The 20,717-nt window shown below is 36.3% G+C and overlaps 1 protein-coding gene across 2 annotated transcripts in view; it reads left to right on the top strand.

Moving 5' to 3' along the window:
- CenG1A (Centaurin-gamma-1A) overlaps nucleotides 1–20,717 on the top strand; it is a 76,908-nt gene that overhangs the window by 37,285 nt on the left and 18,906 nt on the right. Inside the window, exon 1 of one of the 2 annotated variants that reach the window (XM_064686104.1) lies at nucleotides 13,708–14,358. The exons of the other annotated variant lie outside the window; for it this stretch is intronic. Within the exon in view, the coding sequence (XP_064542174.1) occupies nucleotides 14,190–14,358 (169 nt within the window). The 5' untranslated portion in view covers nucleotides 13,708–14,189. Of the gene's footprint in view, nucleotides 1–13,707; nucleotides 14,359–20,717 lie in introns of those variants that run through there. 2 annotated transcript variants of the gene reach the window in all.

Raw genomic sequence — 20,717 nt, 5'->3', positions numbered from 1 at the left:
GTACACTCTGTGAGAGTATTCCTAAGCTAAATTCGCGCGGGGGTTGTCCAACAATGGGTTAATGCAATGCCAACCCGTTTTGGCTGGCTTATCTGGAACCCAGAAATCTATTGTCCTGTATGGTTAAGCACAGGACAGCACGAATTGTCCTGAACGGAACGGAACCATCTGATGTTGGCGTTGTGTCCTGTTGCCACACACTCTCTCTCTCTTTCCTTTTTCTTTTTGCTGTGTTGCTGCATTTTTTAATGCCGTATAAATTTGATTGTTTAATTGTCCTTTTTTTTCTGTGCTCCTTTTTGCGTCCCATTTCAATTTCAATTATTTTAATTATGCCTTTGGGCGTGCATTAAATTTCTAATATAATTAGTTAATTTCTAGCGATTTCTCTTTGGGGGGAAAAAAAATAAAATAAAATTAAAACCACAATTAGACTGCGCACAGGACACGCGTCACATGTCCTGTGCCGGGGTGGGGTGAGTTTTAAACATTTGTTGTTTGCATTTTTCTAATGCTCGCATTTTCCTATCCATATCGCATTTCCCTATCGCTGCACTGCGCTGGGCTGGCCTGGGCTGGTTGAGCCAATCAAATGCATTAGCCTTGCGTAAAATTCTTGAACTGGCCGCAAGATTAATGTCGGCCATATCCGCACATCTTGCTTTAACTTGACATTGAAATATGCCGCTCGAATATACGATACCCCGAACCTTTGCCCATTGATTGATTTGGCAAACAAATTTCGTGCGATCTTAAAGCAAATTTCTTGGCAAAAATTTAATTTCTTTTCACTTTTCTTTTGAAATGGAAAAACTGCAATTTGTTTGCAATTTTCGTTGTTGATTTAGGTCTGGACATGGTAAAAATGCGTTTTCTTTTTCGCATTTATTGTGTTAGATATTCATGCTGGGTCTAATCAATTACGGACTCTTTATAAAGACGATTTATGTGGTCAATTAATACTGAGCTATTTCTTAGTCTTACCTCAGTTTACGCTAAATCTTTTTCTCTTATTCATCTGCATTGAGTTTTCTTAATCATTTACCTTTCTCTTCTTGTTTTTGCAGGTAAGCGTGATTGCATCAGTTGTTACTCAGATTTAAGTTGCGTCCGTCGAATGACTAGGTATGTATACTATATACTTGCTATATAAATTGTACATTTAATTAGTCAACGGCGGGGCACTGATATCATTATTAAATGCTGACTCAAGGATGACCACATGCGGTTTGTCAATTGTTGAATAAATCTCTATTCAGCTAAAAATAAAAAAAAACTTGGTATTATGCAGACAAGGTGTGTCAATGGGTGTTAAATGAAAAAGCTGTGAAGCTGTGTGCCAATTGAGGCCGACAATGCAATAGAAGCTATATAAGTTATAGGAAGAACATAGAAAATATGGAAAAATAAAGTGGAGTCTGGAGAACCATGTAGGCTAGTAATTCCCTTCAAGAAGAAATGCCCAAATAAATACTAAGAGGAGTTGCATCTAATCCAAGTAAATTTATGAAAAATGTTTCCTTAGCATTGCTGCAGAGGCAGCTAGTTGAATAAGACTCTTGCTTTATCTATATGTAGTTTTCTAGGGTATTTTATAGTCACATAACGCCTTTTTCTGTTAACACTCGTTTGTGGCCAACTCTTTTTTGGGCCCATTCAGTAACGATTTGGCACAGCAAATTGAACATGCCATAAGGCTGCACTTACATAAATTCCTGAGAAATTATCTGCCCTGTGACAGGCGCATCAAATGCTCTGGGAACATGGTAAATATATATATGTATATATATCGGTTATGATGCTCATAATCTGACGGTAATGCGATCATAAAACCGTCACGCGGGAAGGCACAACATCACATAAAGTGTACTAAAAAAAAATTGCAACAAAATGTCAAAATTGATTATTTTTTACAATATTACATTTTGCACGCTATTTAGGAACCCCTAAAAAGTACCTAGTCTCAAAAGATTTGCAGTTACACCCCTTTAAAGAAGTCAAGAAAATTGCTAAGAAAAACATTGCAAACATTTTTATTTTATCAACCTTTTTTTGGCAAAAAAAAAAAAGAAGACTTACCTCGCCGTAGTTATTTCTAATTTGAACTCTGACCTTGCGTGCAAAAGAAAAATTACTCGAGCGTGCGCCGAAAGGGGCCGAGCCGGCGCAACAATACAATATCATCCCTAAAGTAAAAAAGTGAAATATTAATTACAAGTTACGTTTAACAGAAATTCGTTAAGTAAAAGGTGAAAGTCAAGGGATAGCTACGTACAGCTATACGAACTGACCTATATAGCTAATAAACTTTGCCATGGTATGTGATTGCTAAAAAAAAACTCTATGTTATTAAACTATTTTTGGTATATATAAATATTTGTATATTATATTCAACTACTGCAAATCGGACCACGATCGGACAACAAACAAATTTTACAGGGTATTAAACTGTCCTAAACAGGCACATGCCCTTTTTTCTAGGGTGTGCAATTGCTGCGAATTCAAATAGATCATCTTTCAATTGAATATTATTCATAAATGCAATTGGCCCAACTCAATTATCGTATCTAATTATAGATAGCTACCATATGATATGTCATCTGACGCGTATTGCATAATGCCGCAGCTGCTCGCCCAGTCCAAATCCATCGGCAATAATTCCAAATATTTTGTAACGCAACAATTGCTCTGTGTTATTTAAGTACTAAATCGAAATAAACACAAATAAGCTGAATTTGCCCTCACCCATTGACCGACCCTGTGGCAATTTATAGGCCTCCCCATCTCCTTACCCCGCCCCCGCCACATTACATTACACACTTTGCATTTGCGTCAGCTGTGCTCTTGGATTTACGTATCTGTATAATTGTGCTGGCATATATAGAGAATCAAATACATATAATTTAATTGTTTCATGTGAAAGAAAATTCTCATCATAATAATTATATTTTCTCTTCGACTTGCCAGCGATTTTCATCGTCGAGTCAAATAGCCGCCAGCAAAATGAATCATAAAGAAAATTATATTCCACGTCACGGAGCGTGTGTGTACCCTATAAGAACTGGTATACTATGCATGGCATATTTAACTTGGCCTTTTTCTGAACAAAATTGTTCATAATGAGTAAATGCATAATGTGACACTCCCATTACTTTGTCCAGACCAGGCGAATGTTCTTTAATGTCGTCGGTCTCTTTACTTTGTACTTTGTCAACAATATTTTATTAAAAAAATTGTTCATATTCTGTTTCGCTATCTACGAGGATCTTCGCGTCTTAGGCTAGCTTATAACTATTTCCTATGCTAATAAAAAAAATAATAAGTAATATTGGAAAAAAAGATTCCACCTAATTAATTGTTCTAAGACTTTGTATTTCATAGAATCGATTTTAAGTAAAAATGCAATTTGATTTTTCTTTAAATTTGTACTTATTTGAGACAAAGACAATAATTAAAATAAAATCCAACTGTTCTTTTTTTAAATGAAAGATAATGTTTAAAATTTATAGTCACGAATATTACTTTTAATTAAAATAATTAATATTTAATATTCATTACAAGAAGTATGAATATTTAATTTTGATCAAAATAATTATTATTTTATTCAAAATGTTTTATTTTAATCAAAATAATTATGAATTTGTATATTGTTTCAAAAAAATTATGAATATTTTAATTAAATAAACATAATTTTTAACAATATCTTATTAATTTGAATTAAAATAATTATAATGTTACTTATTTAACTCTGTAACGTATTTTACCATGCAATATACCCATAGATCAAGTCTAAGTCCGTTCGTTTTCTAGGATTTGAACTTCTATAAATTGGCATAATCTTGATACTTCCTGGGGCACATTTTAGATCGGGTTTTACTTTCGAATTTGATAGGACTTCTCAATTATTTAAATTCAATTTGCAGCCAACATTTTCATGCTCAGCTATGCATGTTAGGGCATTTGAGCTTCGTTTTCCCCGGAGACAACTTCAATTTCTGTATATTTAGGCTCTTTTGAAAATTAAATCCAATTTGACTGCTGCGCCAAACTCGCTAGCGGCTCCCCAACAAACTTGGGCTCAAGTTGGGGCTGTCACAAACACGCACAGGAGGAGAGGCAGATAGGGAGAGTGTGTGTGAGAGAGACGCTCTACCTTTTTTTGGGGCGGTACTTAACATATTTGCATTGACAAGCAGACACATATACATAAATTTGCAGCTGAAGCGGGAGCATTGGGAATGGGTCCCATTAAATTTATTGATTTTCTGCCGTCTGCAATTTTGCCCTTTGGCCACGCAATTGCCCCAGCCAGCTGTCCCCCTTCCCTCCTTCCCCTTTTTGTACGCTACACATTTCAATTAATCAACTCAATTTGCGTTTAAAGTGCAAAGTGCAAAAGAGGCGAACATAAAAGAAATGCACTCAGAGATACCCTGTGGGCAGCTCGAAAATATTGTGATAAAATATATGTATATATTCGCTTCGAAGAGGAGAACAGACTAAAGCATTCCCAATCAAAAGAAATGAAATTTAAATTTATATACTAATTTGCTGTATGAGACATATATGTTTATTGAGAGTAAATTAAAATATTTATTTTGCTAAGCTTTAGATGTTTCTTTTAATATAAATAATTTGCATACAATTTTATAGTATAATTTTTAATAATACTTTTATTATTGGAATTTATTTAAGAATTTAATAGAAATATATTGAAACTATGCTAGGTTCTATTCTATTCAAGAAGACTTGTTATGTGGCTTGATATAGTTCTTTTACTATTTACTAGATCTAGCTCTTGTAAACGCAGACTTAAATAGGAACAGGCTAGTGTTATAAGTATATATTCCTTTTTATTATTTTGTTCGATTTTTCCACATTTTAATATACCCTTATTAACAGAATTGTACAGGGTAGACGTAAGTTGATTAAGCTAGCGGACAGTCAGGGCCAGCGACCATTTTCTGCAAAGGGCTGGGCTTGCCCTGCGCCCCTTCGCCCCTGCGCCTTGCTGTAAATGTAATAATTATGTCAAGTCGCATTGTTGCACATTCCAGAGTCGCTACGCCTTGTCTTTGCTGTTGCTCCCTCTCGCTCGCCCCTCTTCTCACTCCCTCTCGCTCTTCCTTTTCGCTGTCCAATTTCATGGATTTTAGGTTTTTTCATGTTTCTTGCAGCGTTTCACGCTTCAGTACAACAAATTGGCGAATATTAGATGTCGGGCGTAATATTTTATGAATTTCTTAGGCCCATCCAGAATTGAAGTTGACAATTTTCGCAAATTATGAATTATTAATTGTGGCATCCCGAAAGGGTTGGGTTACCCAGCGCCTAATCTAAGCGCATTTGGCCCGTGAGAACTAATGCGCTTGTAATTGCCGAATTTGGGGTGAATATCTGAGTATGAATATGAATGTGCAAACGAACTGACTGCAACTGACTTTAATACCAATGCAGATTACAAATTTATGAATATGAAATTACCTATTTGAACTCATAAATTGATGCTAAGCGAATCGATTGAGTTTCTAGTGGAATTTAGGGCGCCATTTGCAAAAATCCAAAACATTCTCTTGAATCAGAGAAAATTGTCATATATATTTAGTGCAACTATCCATTCATGTTCATGTCTAGAATATTCAGTGATAAAATTTAGCATGAAATTTGTCAACCTGAGATCGAAATTCTTCATTACAGATCTTTTGCAATTTACAGTTTTCTGTATACAAGAACTCTATAAAAATTGATATATAAAGTATTCAGTCAAAAATTGTTGAATATTCAGTGAACAAATTATGAAGTATGAAATATCTTAACCTGAGAAAGAAATTCTTAATTAAAAAACGTTTTATGTTTCGATATATTCCTGAATATGAGAACTACTTGTGGTAATTAATAAGTAAAATAAAAAGCTGTTCAAAAAGTTGCCCAGTTTTCGTTTCTTGGAAAAGTCGTTTGGCATATTTATTTTAAAATCAGTTCAAACAGTTTCTCAGTTTTTTTTTTATTTTTCTGAAAAGAAAGTAATGCAAATTCGCTGTATAAAATACCGAGTCTTTGCTCACATTTATAAATATCACTCGCATTATCTATCACACATGTGATTCTGGAATATCTCGTGAATCATCTGCTACATGTGTGTCTTTGTTGTAGTGAATACTTGAAGATTTGTTGTGAATAAACACTGAATAGTATATGCGGCCATCTATGGCATGAAAAGAAAAAACTTTCTCTACTAAATTGTTAATAACAAATTGGGCGTTGCCTGCTGTTTCCACTGAACCCCCCTTTTAAATTTCCGCTTAGAAACAAGCAATTATAATCATATGCGTGCAACTATATCGAATGTATGAGTCTTGTCATGAGTTTCAGATTCATGAACTCATCACCTCCCAAAACAGAAATGTGACAAATTGCGAGATATAAATTGAGATGTCGCTGCGAGTGTGTAAAACTCGCATAATGAACTAATAAAGCTGCCAAATATTTGCGCAACAGCAGCAGGAAATCAGTGGGCGAGAGGGCGGCAGGGCGACAGGGCGGAGGGGTGGCACGCAAACAGTATCAAATGACATTGAGGGTCGTCTCTAGTGGGCAGCGGGTGCTGCATTCGGTGGTTAGCCTCATGTTGTATTAAATGACCAAAGCTCAAGGGAAGCCTAATTTGTTAAACACACACACACACTCACACAAACACAAGACTGGCAGTTAAAATCGCTAAGGGTGCAGTTAGGATTTAGGGGCGTGTGTGTGTGTGGGTTGTGTGTAAAGTCAACAAGCGCACCCTCAAGTCAATTAGCCGCACTACAGCAATAGGGCTAGTTCAGCCGCTTCCTCTTCTTCCAGCTGTACTTGAGCTTTTAACCCTTGATGAGCCTCGCTCAGTTTGTTGCTGCTTAACGCGTTGATTTCTGTGCGAAAAAAAACACAAACATTCGCCACGGAAGTAGCTCAATTGAAAGCGAAAGTGTCGCAAATCAACGTGCATTGTGTCAGGCGCGAATCTGGACAGGGGCAAAATTTTTGTGTGCGCTTTTTGTACCCTTGTGGGGGGTATAATAATTTTGTGATGAGTTGTGTAACTCATGGAAAAAACGATTTCCAAACTCTTAAGTAATTTTATTCTTCATCAGTATTAACAGTCGAGTCGGTTATGCCATGTTTATGGCTACCCTACCATAGAAAAAAGGCTTATTTGATACAGTTGCTACGGTTACTGCCAAAAGCTACATTTTTGATAAAGTGGCATCAAATTCGCAACTTTTCTGATATTCATTGAAAGCAACAACAACAAGGGAATCAAATGCGGGCGAAGTAGATTATCGTATGCATTAATGTATGTGCATAAGTAGTAAAAGAAAGAAGAATTACAGGTTTGTCACCTAGGCTCCTTAAAATAAGTATATTCACACATGTATGTACGTACTTATGTGCACATACGTGTATACATATACGCGTATAAACACGCAAATGTATGTGTTATATGTACTATGAGGCAAAGCGAAAACCAGCAACGCATGCAGAGCGACGGAGATGGCAAGATCATGCTTTGGTTTTTTCCCTTCGTATATGTATGTATGTCTTTTCAGATAACACCGGTGCCTAAGCTGCACAGACATACCCACATTAATGTTTTTTTTTGCTCTCACTGCATGCATTCTCTTTTGCATTGTGCGGGTGTATGTTCATGTGCTTTGAGCGCAATAGTTCACGTCTTTCCAAGCTTCCGCTCTCCCCGCACATCCCTCAAGTGAACGTAATATGAAGATGAAAGCAATCAGCTGCCGACTATGTGCGCCTGGTATTTGGTGATGGTACCTTACATTATTTATCCAAAAATCTGGCGGGGCTATGGTAATAATTAAAGCCAAGTTTTATTTTGCAATAAATATGATTTTATGCATTTAATTTCCACATTCTTGAAAATGCATCTAGAAAAAAAGATACGTGTTAAATGTCGATATTGAAATGATATACCATTTTAGATTCCTTTCGATCAAGATCTTCGATTACCTACAAAAATTATTTTAATTTAATATTAATATATGATCAAATATCATAAAACTGTGTTGGTATTTTCTGTATCTTATTTGATTCTATAAACTTTAAGGAGGCCAAAAAGGTATATCTCTTCAAGATCTCTATTCGGCAACTTTTCTGTTATTCTTTTTACTGCAACAAGAAGGTTAACGCAAGCGAATGATATATATTGATAAATGGGCAAAGCCCCGAAAAAGGAAGGAGATTTACAGTTCAAGTGCGATTGTTCACATATTTGTGTATAAGTCAAAGCGAGATAGCAAGATCAATACAAGCTATTCCTAGTCAAATTAAAAGGAATTTGATGTAAAAAACAGCACTTGCCGATTATGTTCGCCTGGTATTTGAAGCTTGCACTCTATGTTATGCTTAACTCGGCGGATTTTGTGCTTTTCCGAAAAATTTGAATAAAAAACATGCATGCTTTCAGCACCGCCCTTTCGCCCTTTTTCAGCAACCAAGTCTCCATCGGATCCTAGTAAAGCCTCATATTCTTGGTTATATCATGGACATACATAGTCCTAGGAATTATTACCAAATGTGCATAAATATGTTCGATAAATATGTATGCCCCAGAAAATGCTTCGATCATTGTTGGTTCTTAGTTGAGTACCATACCCTTGGTTATACCATACCAGCGATATAGTCCTAAGGAACCTACAGTACCAGATTCTTTCAGTAGCCTTTGTACATAAGGTACTGCTAAAAGCAGCAGATTTAAATAAATAACATTTGTGTCCCTTATGCGTATGCAATGAATTTTTTATGCAAATATTTGCGTCCATCTGCTGAGTAATTCTGTTCGCCTGGTATTTAAGTAAAATTACAGAATAAATCTCTCGACCCAGCCGGCGACGAGGGCGCCCTTTCGGGTATGCAATGAAATTTTTCAGCAGCTGAAATGTCGACCTGTTGGATTTCTGTTCACCTGGTATTTTAGAAGAAATTTAGCCCAGTGAAACTAAAGAATTTGTAACCACATGGACTATTGAAAATGAAAAACAGGAGTTTTAGTAAAAACTATAAATTTGCTGTTTCCTTTATTATTTATTCATCTTGATAGAATTGTAGCTTATTTAAAGTGTAAAGGGCTATATATCGTTCAAATAACAGCTGATCCTGGGAAAAATGGCTAAGAAAAAAGGACAAAACTCGGTCATATCCTTACTGATTTTCAAAGGACATGCTGCATTAGGATCGTAGGACCCACTCGCATCGAACTGCATCAACAAATTAGGAGGTCATCTAAGAATCATGGACTTGGTAAAAATTTCATATTCTGGGTTCAAGGGAAATTGGTTGAAATCACAAAATTACAGTAAAATCACAATATCTCTGAAACTACAAAAACGATCTTTATGTCCTTTAGCCAGTTGATAGCCCTGGTCAATACAATTGACTCAACACAGGACTCATAAGGATACGCCAGGATATAGCCGAGTTATGGGCAATTTTGTGTTTACAAAATTTACCTTAAAATTTGTTTTTCTGAAGGATTTTTGTCCTTTGGAATGTAAATTCTTAAATGGGATTGTGAGGACTATCTGCTGACCAAAGGACATCCCGATAGTCTTTCAAATGGCGAAGTTAGCGCGAATTTTTTCCGTTTCGGCCAATTTTGCGACTAAATCCCTGAGAAAAATTTTAGTGACATTTTATGTCGAAATATGAAAATCCTTGAATGCAAATCGATAATCCAGGTCGAGTTTAAAAATGCATATCTTTCTGATATCCTTAAGAATATGGCCGAATTATGGCTATAAAAGAAATGTCCTTTATAAAAAGATGGATAGAAACAAGAACGAATTCAATATTTGTTTGCCACTTGATAGCTCTTATTCATACGTATTGTTGGACACAGGACCTGTCAGGATCTGCAATGATACAGCCGAGCTATTGCATTTTTAATATATAACATAACATAGCTCTAGCTTCGCCATATCGAGGCGGTTCGAATCGTAAGGCACTACCGCATCGAACTGCATTTAAGGATCTTACGATGAGACAAGTATAATATAGCTTATTTTTTACAGAGTCTGTTCATCTACTTGATTCGCTGTGATTGAAGGATAGCCTCGCATGTTTAATTAATTAACTCAAGATCAATGGGAACTTAATTTGTTTAATATGCAATGCAATTAAAATTTCTAAGGGTGCAGTTAGGGGCTGGGGGAGAGGTATGCGAGCTGTGTGTAAAGTCGACAAGCGCACCCTTAACTAACCGTATCACAGAAGTAGGGCTAGTACAGCTGCTTCCTCTTATTCTAGCTGACTAGAGCTTTTAACCCTTAAAAGCGGCAGCAAATTTTATTAACCTCACTTAGTTTTTTGCTGCTTATCGCGATGATTTGCTTGGCAAGAAAAAAACAAAAACATTTGCTACTGAAGTAGCTCAATTGAAAGCGAAAGTGTCGCCACCCTCTCCCCCCTGAGGGCATTCGCCCACACCCACGCGCAATTGCAACCCCTCGCAATGTGCAACATTTGTCAGGCGAAAATCTGGACAGGGTAAGAAATTTTTGTGCGCCGGCAGGGTGTGCGTTAGAACCAAACGACGCGCCCTGTTGAACGTCTCCGGGACGCAGGTTGATTAGAAATTCCATTAAAATTCCATAAAAAAAGAAAACGAAATGAACGTTGGCCGCGCCCGACTTTAATACCCTGTAACCATTAAAAGTGGATAACGAGCGTTTGGTTGGATCGATAAATTCACGTGAGTAAGAAGCACGCTTGCTCAAATTCTAAACTAGACACGTTTTTAGAAGAGCTTTATCTCAGGTTCAGCTTACATAACGGTATATTTAAGAATATACATTTTTTGAGTCTTAGCTGTGATATTTGGTATACATACATCAATACCTTCTTAAAGCTGTGCAAATAACAATCGATCAATAAATACGAAAGTTATTTAAGAACGAATTATTTATAATCTGGTGCTAAGGTAAGAAGTAAGTTTCGGCAGCTAGCTACAGGGTATCTCATAGTCTAGCATTTACGTAACACAATCTATTTGTTCAGGGGGTGCTGGCTCAGATCCAGTCACAGAACTACTGACGCGACAATTTCAAGTTCCATTGCAAAATCGCGTGTGACTTTCGTCTGACACTTGCTCTCTCTTTCTCCCGTTTCTCCCCCTTTTTTCCGCCCCTTTCTCCTGCTTGGCCAATGTCTAATTAAGTCGCAAAGTGTGTGCCTGCTTTTTGGGATGGTTTCGTGCCGCGTCGCGTCTGGTGCGGCGTGTGGCCCCGATAAGTGCGGCGAGCGTGTCAAATTATCGACCATATAATGCAGTTCACGTGTCTCAAAAAAGAACAAAAAAAAATACAAGCCGATTGCCCCTGCGACATTTACGTATATTACATATAAATATATATCTCGTTTGTAATCTGCAGTGAACTCTAAATTTGCATTTGTTATAAAACTCGCGAGTGCTCTTTTGTCGTTCAAGGTTTATGGAAATGCGATTATAAAGTTAGATTTAAGATAAGCTTCAGCTAAAATTCGAGCGATCTTGATATAAACAAGGCATTTATATGACGGATATAAATAAGCTCTGAATGGGTTCTGTATTCAGCATAATAATTTGTTTACCCGACTTTAATAAGCTTTACATATAATCATTTACCACTGTATTATTATGGCCTTTGTTTTTGTTTCTTTGCGAACCTGTCAAGAAAATGATAGACGCAACAAATGTTTAGATGGATTGAACTACCTTTTTTGTGTGTAAAACATTAAGAATTTCCGTGTAAGATTTTTCAGTGTAAGCTTTCAAAGCATATTAACCCTAAGATGCAGTAATTATTCCTAAATAGAACATAAGCCTAAGTTTACTTAGACTTAAGCTATCCAAATAGCGCTATTTACTTTTTGTATTTTCTTTTAGGATAGCTATCAGATATCTACACAGTTGCAACTCGAAGCGCAAAAAAGCGTTGGAGGGATCTTCGTATCCGGCAGATAAATTTTACTTAAACCCCAATCTGCTCTTAGATAGGATTTTTAAAGTTATCATACCTAAGGCGCTCAATAATACATATTTCATAGTAATTCTATTAGAATTTATTCATATAGTACTCATTCCTATAGCACTCAATGCTTTAGTACTCATGCCTATAGTACTCGTACTCATGCCGTTAGTACTTGTACTCTTGCCTGTAGTACTTGTACTCTTGCCTATAGTAGTCGTGCTCATAGTATTCATTCCTAAGGTACTCATAGCTATGGTGCACTTGAATATTGGGTATTCAATCAAATATATATAGTACTCCACAATATGTACTTGTAGTACTCAAACCCAAAGTAGGTTTCAGCTATAGTACTCATACCTCTGTTTAGGGTACTCATATCTGTCTATACTATGGTACTCATATGTATAGCCCCCATATAATGCCCACTATTTGTCATATAAAACTCAAATTCTCTCTTCACTTCCACCTGAAGCGCAAGCATATCGTACTCTATAGGATTTCAATCAATGCGACTTTTTCCACCTTTTCCCCTATGCATGAATTTTCCGCTGCACTTTCACGAATTACATCTATATCAGCATTGCATAAATCTCAATGAAAAAAAATAAAACCAAATACAATAGTCGACAAATTGTTGTGCATAATAATAAATATATCGTATAATGCCACATGTTCGACTCGCGGCTGTTGCCGTTTTCGCTCCCCACGCTCTGCCCCTCGCTTGCTCATTCAATAGGAAGTGAATTTTTGCAGCAGCTCCCAGCAGCGGCCCACTAACCGAAACCCCAACTAAAAACAATAACAACAACAAACGCTGCCAGAGCAGACGGGCATCTGTGTTGGACGGGCGGGTAACATGCCACCCCTCGACCAACCGCATATTATCATTATTATTAACAGCGCAGCAGCCAGTTGATGATTACCTCTGTGCAAAACAACAAATGTTTACTATTGCATTTTGATTTCCGTATGGGGATTTTATGACGCACCCAATCTCCCGCACTCTCTTGCGAGCCGAATGAGTTGGGAAATATTAACAGCGTTCTGTTAAGGCTGTTGCGCTTATCACCAGTCAAAAGCGGCGGTCGGCTTGCAAATTGATAAAACAAAAAAAAGTAAATAAAAAATACATTTATTGACATGGCAATGAATCAGGCCAAGCTGCATAAGTGTACCCAAAATAACAACAGCTTGATAAGTTGGTAGACAATGGCATTTCCGTTGTTGATGCAGCGGAAGTTCGGTTATTTTATAATTAAACTGACAGCGTATCAAACAGAGCAAAAGCTGCTTTAAAAAATCGAGCTATGTATTTTTTGTACTTGGTTAATTGCAGCTGTTACCAGCACGTGCTAAGCTCAGCTGCCTTTGGCCAAGCCGAGCGTCAGTTGTTACCTGACTAAAGGTAAACATTAACAGCGTTTACACCGACAACTGTTATGTTACAGACAGACACCGGTAACATCGGCCGCTCTCACAGACTGCAATTACAGCGCGCTCACAGTGTCCACTGTTATTGTACAGACAGGCACCGGTAACAGCGGCTGCTCTCAACAGCCGCGCTATAAACGAACGTTCGTTTGTGTTGGGAGAGCAACGTCTGTTATTACCCCTGTTGAGCTGTGAGTGCGTTCGCTGTACAAATTTCCCATCAGTTCAGTCTCGACAGGCGTGCATTGTAGACGTGTTTAGCGGTATTTGTGTTGGTCGGTTTTCCGCTTTTAGGGTCTCGCGTCATTTTTCGAGTTTTAAACAAAAACATTTGACAAAGTCAACAACATTGCGATGTCGTCAATTATATAAATATATATATGAGGGCTTGTGCCGAATTAAAAATGCAAAATGACTAAACAATAGCCACAATAAAATGAAAAAGAAACAGCATTAGTCATAAAATTTGTTAAGATGCAAAACAATTTGTGGTCGCAACAAAGCCAAACAAATTGCAAAAATGTTGCCAATTAGTGAATAGCAAAGAAATAGATGAAAACCCAAGAGAAGTGCAGAAAAAGAAATAAAAAGGATTACACAAAAATAAACACACACAATAAACAAAAACAAAATAAAAATAACAATTGGCAAAGTTCAATTTAAAAAGATTTCCCATTTTCATTGCCAACACGCGCAACACCCACAACAATAACAACAACAGCAGCGCAACAGTTAAATTTTAACATCATGTTAGCCGTGAAAAACTTCTTTCTGCCAGAGCGCACCAAGGCGCCAGAAACGCCGCAGCGCTTCTCGAGGATGCCAGAAGCTTTCCTGCGCTCCATACGTCGCAGATCCTTGCGCGTTAAGCGGGCCAAAAGCTTGGTTGTGCCGGAACGCGAAAAACGCAAATCAGGTGAGGTACAGTGTCGATGTAAATGCGACCAGCAGCCGGAAAATGTATATTTAAGGAAAATCAATCGATTTAAAGGAATAAAAAAACAGCGCTTTAAGCTCAGCTTGAAACTTTAAGAAAAAGTAGATTTTTGCAGGTTTATATTTTCATTGAAAGTGCTTGCTAAACAACTCAGCTTTAAGAAGAGTTTAAAGTAAGCAAGTATTTTGAACTATACCTATGACGAAGCTCAAGCCCGTTCGAGCATGGCGAAGTCAAGCTACACAAGCTACATACCTTAGGCGCCATTATAAATCTTTTAATGTTAAAAGGTTTTTTTTTCAAAATGCCTATAATATAATAGATATATATGTATATATTTATAATATACCCATATTATTAAAGCCCAATAGATTATCCAAATATACTTTATTTATTGTCAGGTATTACAAAAATCTCTTGAAAAATCATATGTTATATGATGATACTTATGATACTGCAAGTTAAAAGAAGAAGTTTGCAAAACATACCAGTCATATCGGTCTTTGGGGTTTTAGATCTTCCTTCAAAAAAACTATATTAAATATCCTCAAATTTCGAATTTTTTAATTACACTTGTTGTATTTATGTAGGTGGTAAATATGTTTTTTAAACTCTATGCACATATAGTAATAATAATATAGAAAAAAAAACGTTAAAAGAAAGAATATTAAATCCTATAACAATCTAAAACCAACTATTTTTCGAAGACCCACTTTAAATGATTTGTAAAAAATAAATGCCTTTTAATAACCAGTTTTAAAAAGGGTTTTATAATGATACACAATTCCTTCACAGCATGTCCATATGCAACTCAGCAGTACTTTTAATACTCTTCCATGAAAACCAGAAAAAAAGCCGCATTCTAAGTTTTATTTCCTCAAAAAAAGCTTGAAATCTTCATAGATCATTTTCTTAGAAATGACTCAGATTTTAAACAAATTTCTAATTTTGTTTAACAAATAAATATTTTATAATTTTGACTCAAAAAGTATTTGGTCATTAGGCGATTAATTTAAATTAACTAGAGTGTGAGAAGGTTTCCCTAACATCTCTTCGTGTTAAAAATATATATCTATAGCAACATTTTCCATTGGGTGCCATTTAAAAACTGTTTACCCTGAACACAAATATTATCATTATTTGGACTTAACTTAAAGTAGGTCCCATTAAAGTATAATTTTATTATAATTAGTTGATTACATTTTGCACATTTATGCAATTTTTTAATTGTGAAAAACAAAACACACCGCTGATGACCTTGCGAAATAGACAAAAGAGTTGCCTCAAAAAGAAAATATATGTATAAAAATATATATGTATATATTTTAAAGAAAATCCCATTAATAATGGCACTTTGCGTGTCAGGTGTCAATGTTTGGCAACATTAAACAAAAAATAAAAACAAGGGAAAAAAAATAATTATAATGCACTTTGACATAGTTTGCCCAGTTCCGCGAGGTGTTATGTCAAAATCTGACCAACAAATGACAGCGCTATAATAATTTTAGTAACCAGGTCTTCTCAAAGACCAAATTTGCATAAGCAACAAAATGAAAATAAAGAAAATAATAATAATGTCCATTGTCTCAGTTTTCTAAAGTTGACGAATGGCAAATCAAGTGAAAGGGCAAAAGCGAAAGTTGTAGAAGGCAACAAAAAATATACCCCTTACCCTTAGAAGTGGGGTCAATTGTGACCGTAACACTGACTCACATTTTGAGCCAGTAGCCTTGACAACACTAAGCACTTAACACATGCAATTATCGATTCCCAAATAATGCGGGCGAGGACCGAAAGCCTTGCAAGTGAAGGTAGGCCACAGACACGCTGCAATCAATGCCAGCTACTGACGTCAAAGAGTACCGAGGCAAACCGCGGAGAAGTGTGAAAATATTGGGTGGATCTAGGGGGCGCCTATCTCTGGTCGCATCTATCGCAGGGCCGGTTAAGTGCTCATGACGATAGAATGATAGAATAATAGAATGAGAGACTGTCAGACTGTCCTCTGTGGCTTGCAAAAGTGGCGTGAGACGCGTTTAGGGCCAAAGAATAGAACTGAAGATTCGAATGTGTGATATCTTAAAGGGAGGGCTATGAAATAATATGAATTAATACAAAAAACAAGCGTGGGAAGCTGTTTGCTAAAGATGTTAGTCACAGATATTTGCCTTAAAGCTAAAAATATAAACTAGCTATCGATTTATGTTTTACTTAAAGGCATATAGTAGACACAAAAGTTTGTGCCAGCAACTTTTTTTTAACAGTTCTACTTTATATCGACATATTATAATCACAAAAATATGTAAAAATGAGATTGGAAAATCAAAAGTTTTCTCTGAATAGATCTTTTTTTAAATTTCTTATAGTGGATACAGGGGTTTGAACCTGCAACTATTTACTTAACAGTTCTAATATATACATATGTATATCTAGTTAATAAATTTTCGATTTGATTGAAGTTCTTTTTTTACAAATTTGTCAAATTCCCTGTTCAGGGATTTGAACCCGAAACCCCTTTTGTATAAAATAAAAACTTTCGAAAGACGAAAAGTCAATTAGTTCTTTATCGATTATTTTTGTATTAGTTTTTACATCAGCTTTGCCCGGAATAAGTATAATAAATTGTGAAATAAAAAATAAGTTTAAATTTAACTCATTTCCCTAGCAACTGTTGTTTCAATCTACAAACATTCAATGTGACCCCCACACGTGCTGCCCTCAGTTGTAAAAATGCAAGTCTGTATAAAAATCTGGCCACTTTTTGCTAATTTTGCTAATCTCATTATAATTTCTATATATAAACATGTCGTAAGTATATAATAATATTCCATTGTGCTGATTTACCAGATCTTCGTTCTTTATTTCTGTCCATTTGCAGTGGCCCCAAAAGGGGCCCCTAGATAAGATAGGTTTCTGCTACTTCTTCTTCAACTTGTTTATTTGGTTTATAAACTTTATAGTATAGTATATTCTATTTATTTGCGTTCATTCACTTGCAAATTGTTAATTAAATATAAAAAACTTTGCTGATAAGTGCCCGCCCTACCGATAAGACTCTCTTTACTACCTAGACTCTCTATAATAAGATTCCATTTAGTATCTTCGATATGCGAAGTGTGCTCCAATTTCCTGCGGCTATTCGGTTGACTTTTCAAAGACCTTGACGCTTCGCTGACGTTCTAACATGGGAATGGGAATCAGATGTGATCTACGTCTGTTGATATCGCCAAAAGCTAGCAAGACTTTTTTTTTCCTCAAACGCTTTAAACACGTTTCTTTTGATATTATTTTGTTGTTTATTTTTTTTTTAAATACTTTTTGCTGTTGCTTAAAATTTAACATTTTATTTCTTTTTGTTTAAGAACGAGCAACAAAAATAAATTTTAGCACATTTTACGCGAGCCGTAAAAAAGCTGCAGAACGTTGCCAAATCGAAAAGCAAGAAAAAAAAAACAAGTAATTAAAATAATACGCAATTGTTTATGCTTAATATACAAAACCGGTTCTCGCGAGTTGTCAGTGCCTGTGTATAAAGTATAAATTAAGCAAAAAGAAGCAGCAGCTACATTGTGCAGATCATGGACTCATATGGATGAGACGACGCCTCTATGCGCTTCTCAACAACAACATTAGCAGTGTACTACATGAGATCATGCGGCAATAAATGTTGAACTTTGCTCATGTACTGGCAAAAGTTTCACTAGCATTTTGGTTCCGTGCAACGCTCGACCATGGGAAAAGTTTTAGTTACGAGAAAAAAGTGAAAACTGTGACTTTTTCTGTTTTCTATTTCCTCTGCTAATGTCACTTTAATTGCTTAAATCTGAAGTGTTGCTCACTAATTGAATTTAGTCGCATTCTTTGCATACAGCCAAATCTTTAGTAACTCTCGCCCACACACTGACCTCTAAAAGTTCACAACTTCCTTGCCTCCAATTAAACTCTATAGAACTGCCCGTAAATTCATCTATAATGTGACTAAAGCTGAATTAATGCTCAGCCCACGTTAATTAAAACAACGCCCACTAAAAACTGGCAAAAAAAAAAAACAGACACACGTCTTGGTGTTTGCCTTTTAAGGCTCACTGTAGAGTTGACTAGTTTGAGTTGAGGCTCTGCTGTTTTTTTGTTTTTTTGGGCACAGTCGCTGCTTGAGTCATGTTTGGTTAGAATCAAGTTAGTTGGGCGTCAAATCATGCGACACGCGTCCAACGATTGATTGCAGCGACTGTTTGACTTCAATTCGAAGCGTTGCCATTGAGAATCATTAATCATTCCAGACTTCACGGCCAAGACAAACGAGCATCGGTTCTTTTTATGGGCTCTTCAGTTTTTGGGCGCACTTCCAAATATGTTCAGTGTATGCGACAGCATTTAACAAATGGTGTTAAATACGTTTCTCTATATGTATGTAACTACTAGATTGTATATAATTATTATTTTTCGACTTATACAGCGCACGCGTCCGATCTCTAAATGCACCTTTTGATCTACGCTTGTCTGTAATTATCTTCATATAGTTCTTTACCTTTCTTTTTTGTCTACCGTGTAATTAATGAGCATTTACTTTTTCGGATCTTGCCCTAAACCAGGTATGATAATTTTTAATAGGCAGTTGACCAATATTCATGTCTTTATCAAAGAAAATAATATTGAGGCCATTTGGTTGGGTCATGCAAGTCATAATTGTTACGGTTGGGGGTTTGGTTAAGATAAGTCAAACATTATTATTGGAAATATGATATATGATAGAAATAGGTTTGATATGCGTTTGTTGGCATACTGATTAGATCGTTTTCAGCTGCTCTGTTTATAAGAAAGTTCTTCATATACAGACAGCTGTTGAAATGCTTACGATTCCCGAGTGTATGCAATAGATAATAGACATTTGTTCCTTTGATACTTAACTTTTTACTATTCATTACTATCGCAACCTAATAATGTAATAAGGAGAGAGACCCTTCAAAGGCGTTTTCTTTATTTATAGCTCTCAAATTTCGTACAATTCCCAACTGCTTCTAGCCTCAGCTGTGTGAACCTTTAAGCTTGTTGCTTGCAGTCGCTGAGGCGTGGCTTCCTCTATGGGAAATGCCACTAACCCAAGAAAACTGTTGATCGTTGCTTCTTCTTTAAGCTACTTCCAAAATGTAATTCTAATTTTAAGCCAATTAGTCGAACATTTAATGGCACCCACCTACGTAACCTTCATAATACCCAGGCCATATGCTAAACTACGCTTTCAACTGTAACGAAAATCCGCTGAAGAAAAATAGCCGTAAGAATTTTCCCAGGAAAGAAAAAACACTGCGTCCAAGCAGCCCATCTTCAATATTCAAATTTTTAAACAGTTTTCAAAATACTTTGCGTATATTTTCAATTAAATCATTTGTGAACGTCGAAAGACCTGTCAAATGTCTAAAAATTTAAATGCATACTTTTCTAGCTGTAATAGGAAAATCGCTTAGGGAAAATAGGAAAAAGAGAATCTATATGCAAATGAGTTGACAGCGCTGCGACACGTTTCAAGCGCCGCTTCCGTTGCCAACTTTGGTGGACACTTGTTTTGAAGTTTATGAAAAAAAAAAACGAAAGAAGAAAAACCACCACCAAAGGCAGTATGAAGCGGCACCAGTTCCACACGCCTCGCCACAGTCAGTTACAATTTCAGCGACGGGGCAATTCTAACCAAATAAGCCGGTAGTTTGTTTGTTTTTTATTATTATTTCTCTTTGTTTTTTCGTATTAGCCATTGAAGTTATGTGTCGTATCTATGCGGCAGGCACAAAACGATCAAAGTTGAATGTTGAATATGTGAATAGGTTTTTGGTCACTTGTTGCCCATATACAGGCTGTCCGCCCGGTTGAGCCCTTGGGGTCGCGCGCTTTTGTTTGTATTCCCCAATTGAACAAATCCCAATTCTCTTGCGTCCCGTCTCTCTTTCTCCCTCTCTCTCTGTCTGTTTATGGCAAAGCCCAAAAGCGGAAGTTACTATTTAGGTTCCATTCAATTCTCGCCTGTCCATTGTAATTCAAATGTGACGCACTGTGTAACACTGGGTCTAGTGTTGCAAGTTTCTAATAAAATTCTATCCAAGGCTGTTAGCCATAAGGCGACGTGATCATTAAGTTAAGCATCGCGTAAGCTATAGGCTATATATATTATATATATATATATACAAATATATATATATATTTGTATGGGCTGGCTAAGGTTCAGTCACACTCAAGTGATTCTCTTCTCTGGAACTTACATGAATCTTACAACATAACCGGTTCAAGTGGTTATTGCGGTTGTTTCTTTCGCATTTTCGGTGGGCAGTTATGATTCTGTGTGTGTG

This window comes from Drosophila montana, unplaced genomic scaffold (assembly GCF_035044405.1).
Source record: "Drosophila montana isolate Dmon_TW-CO22-7 unplaced genomic scaffold, ASM3504440v1 contig_312_1, whole genome shotgun sequence".
In the NCBI taxonomy this organism is placed as follows: domain Eukaryota; kingdom Metazoa; phylum Arthropoda; class Insecta; order Diptera; family Drosophilidae; genus Drosophila; species Drosophila montana.
This window is presented reverse-complemented; position numbering and strand designations above follow the sequence as displayed.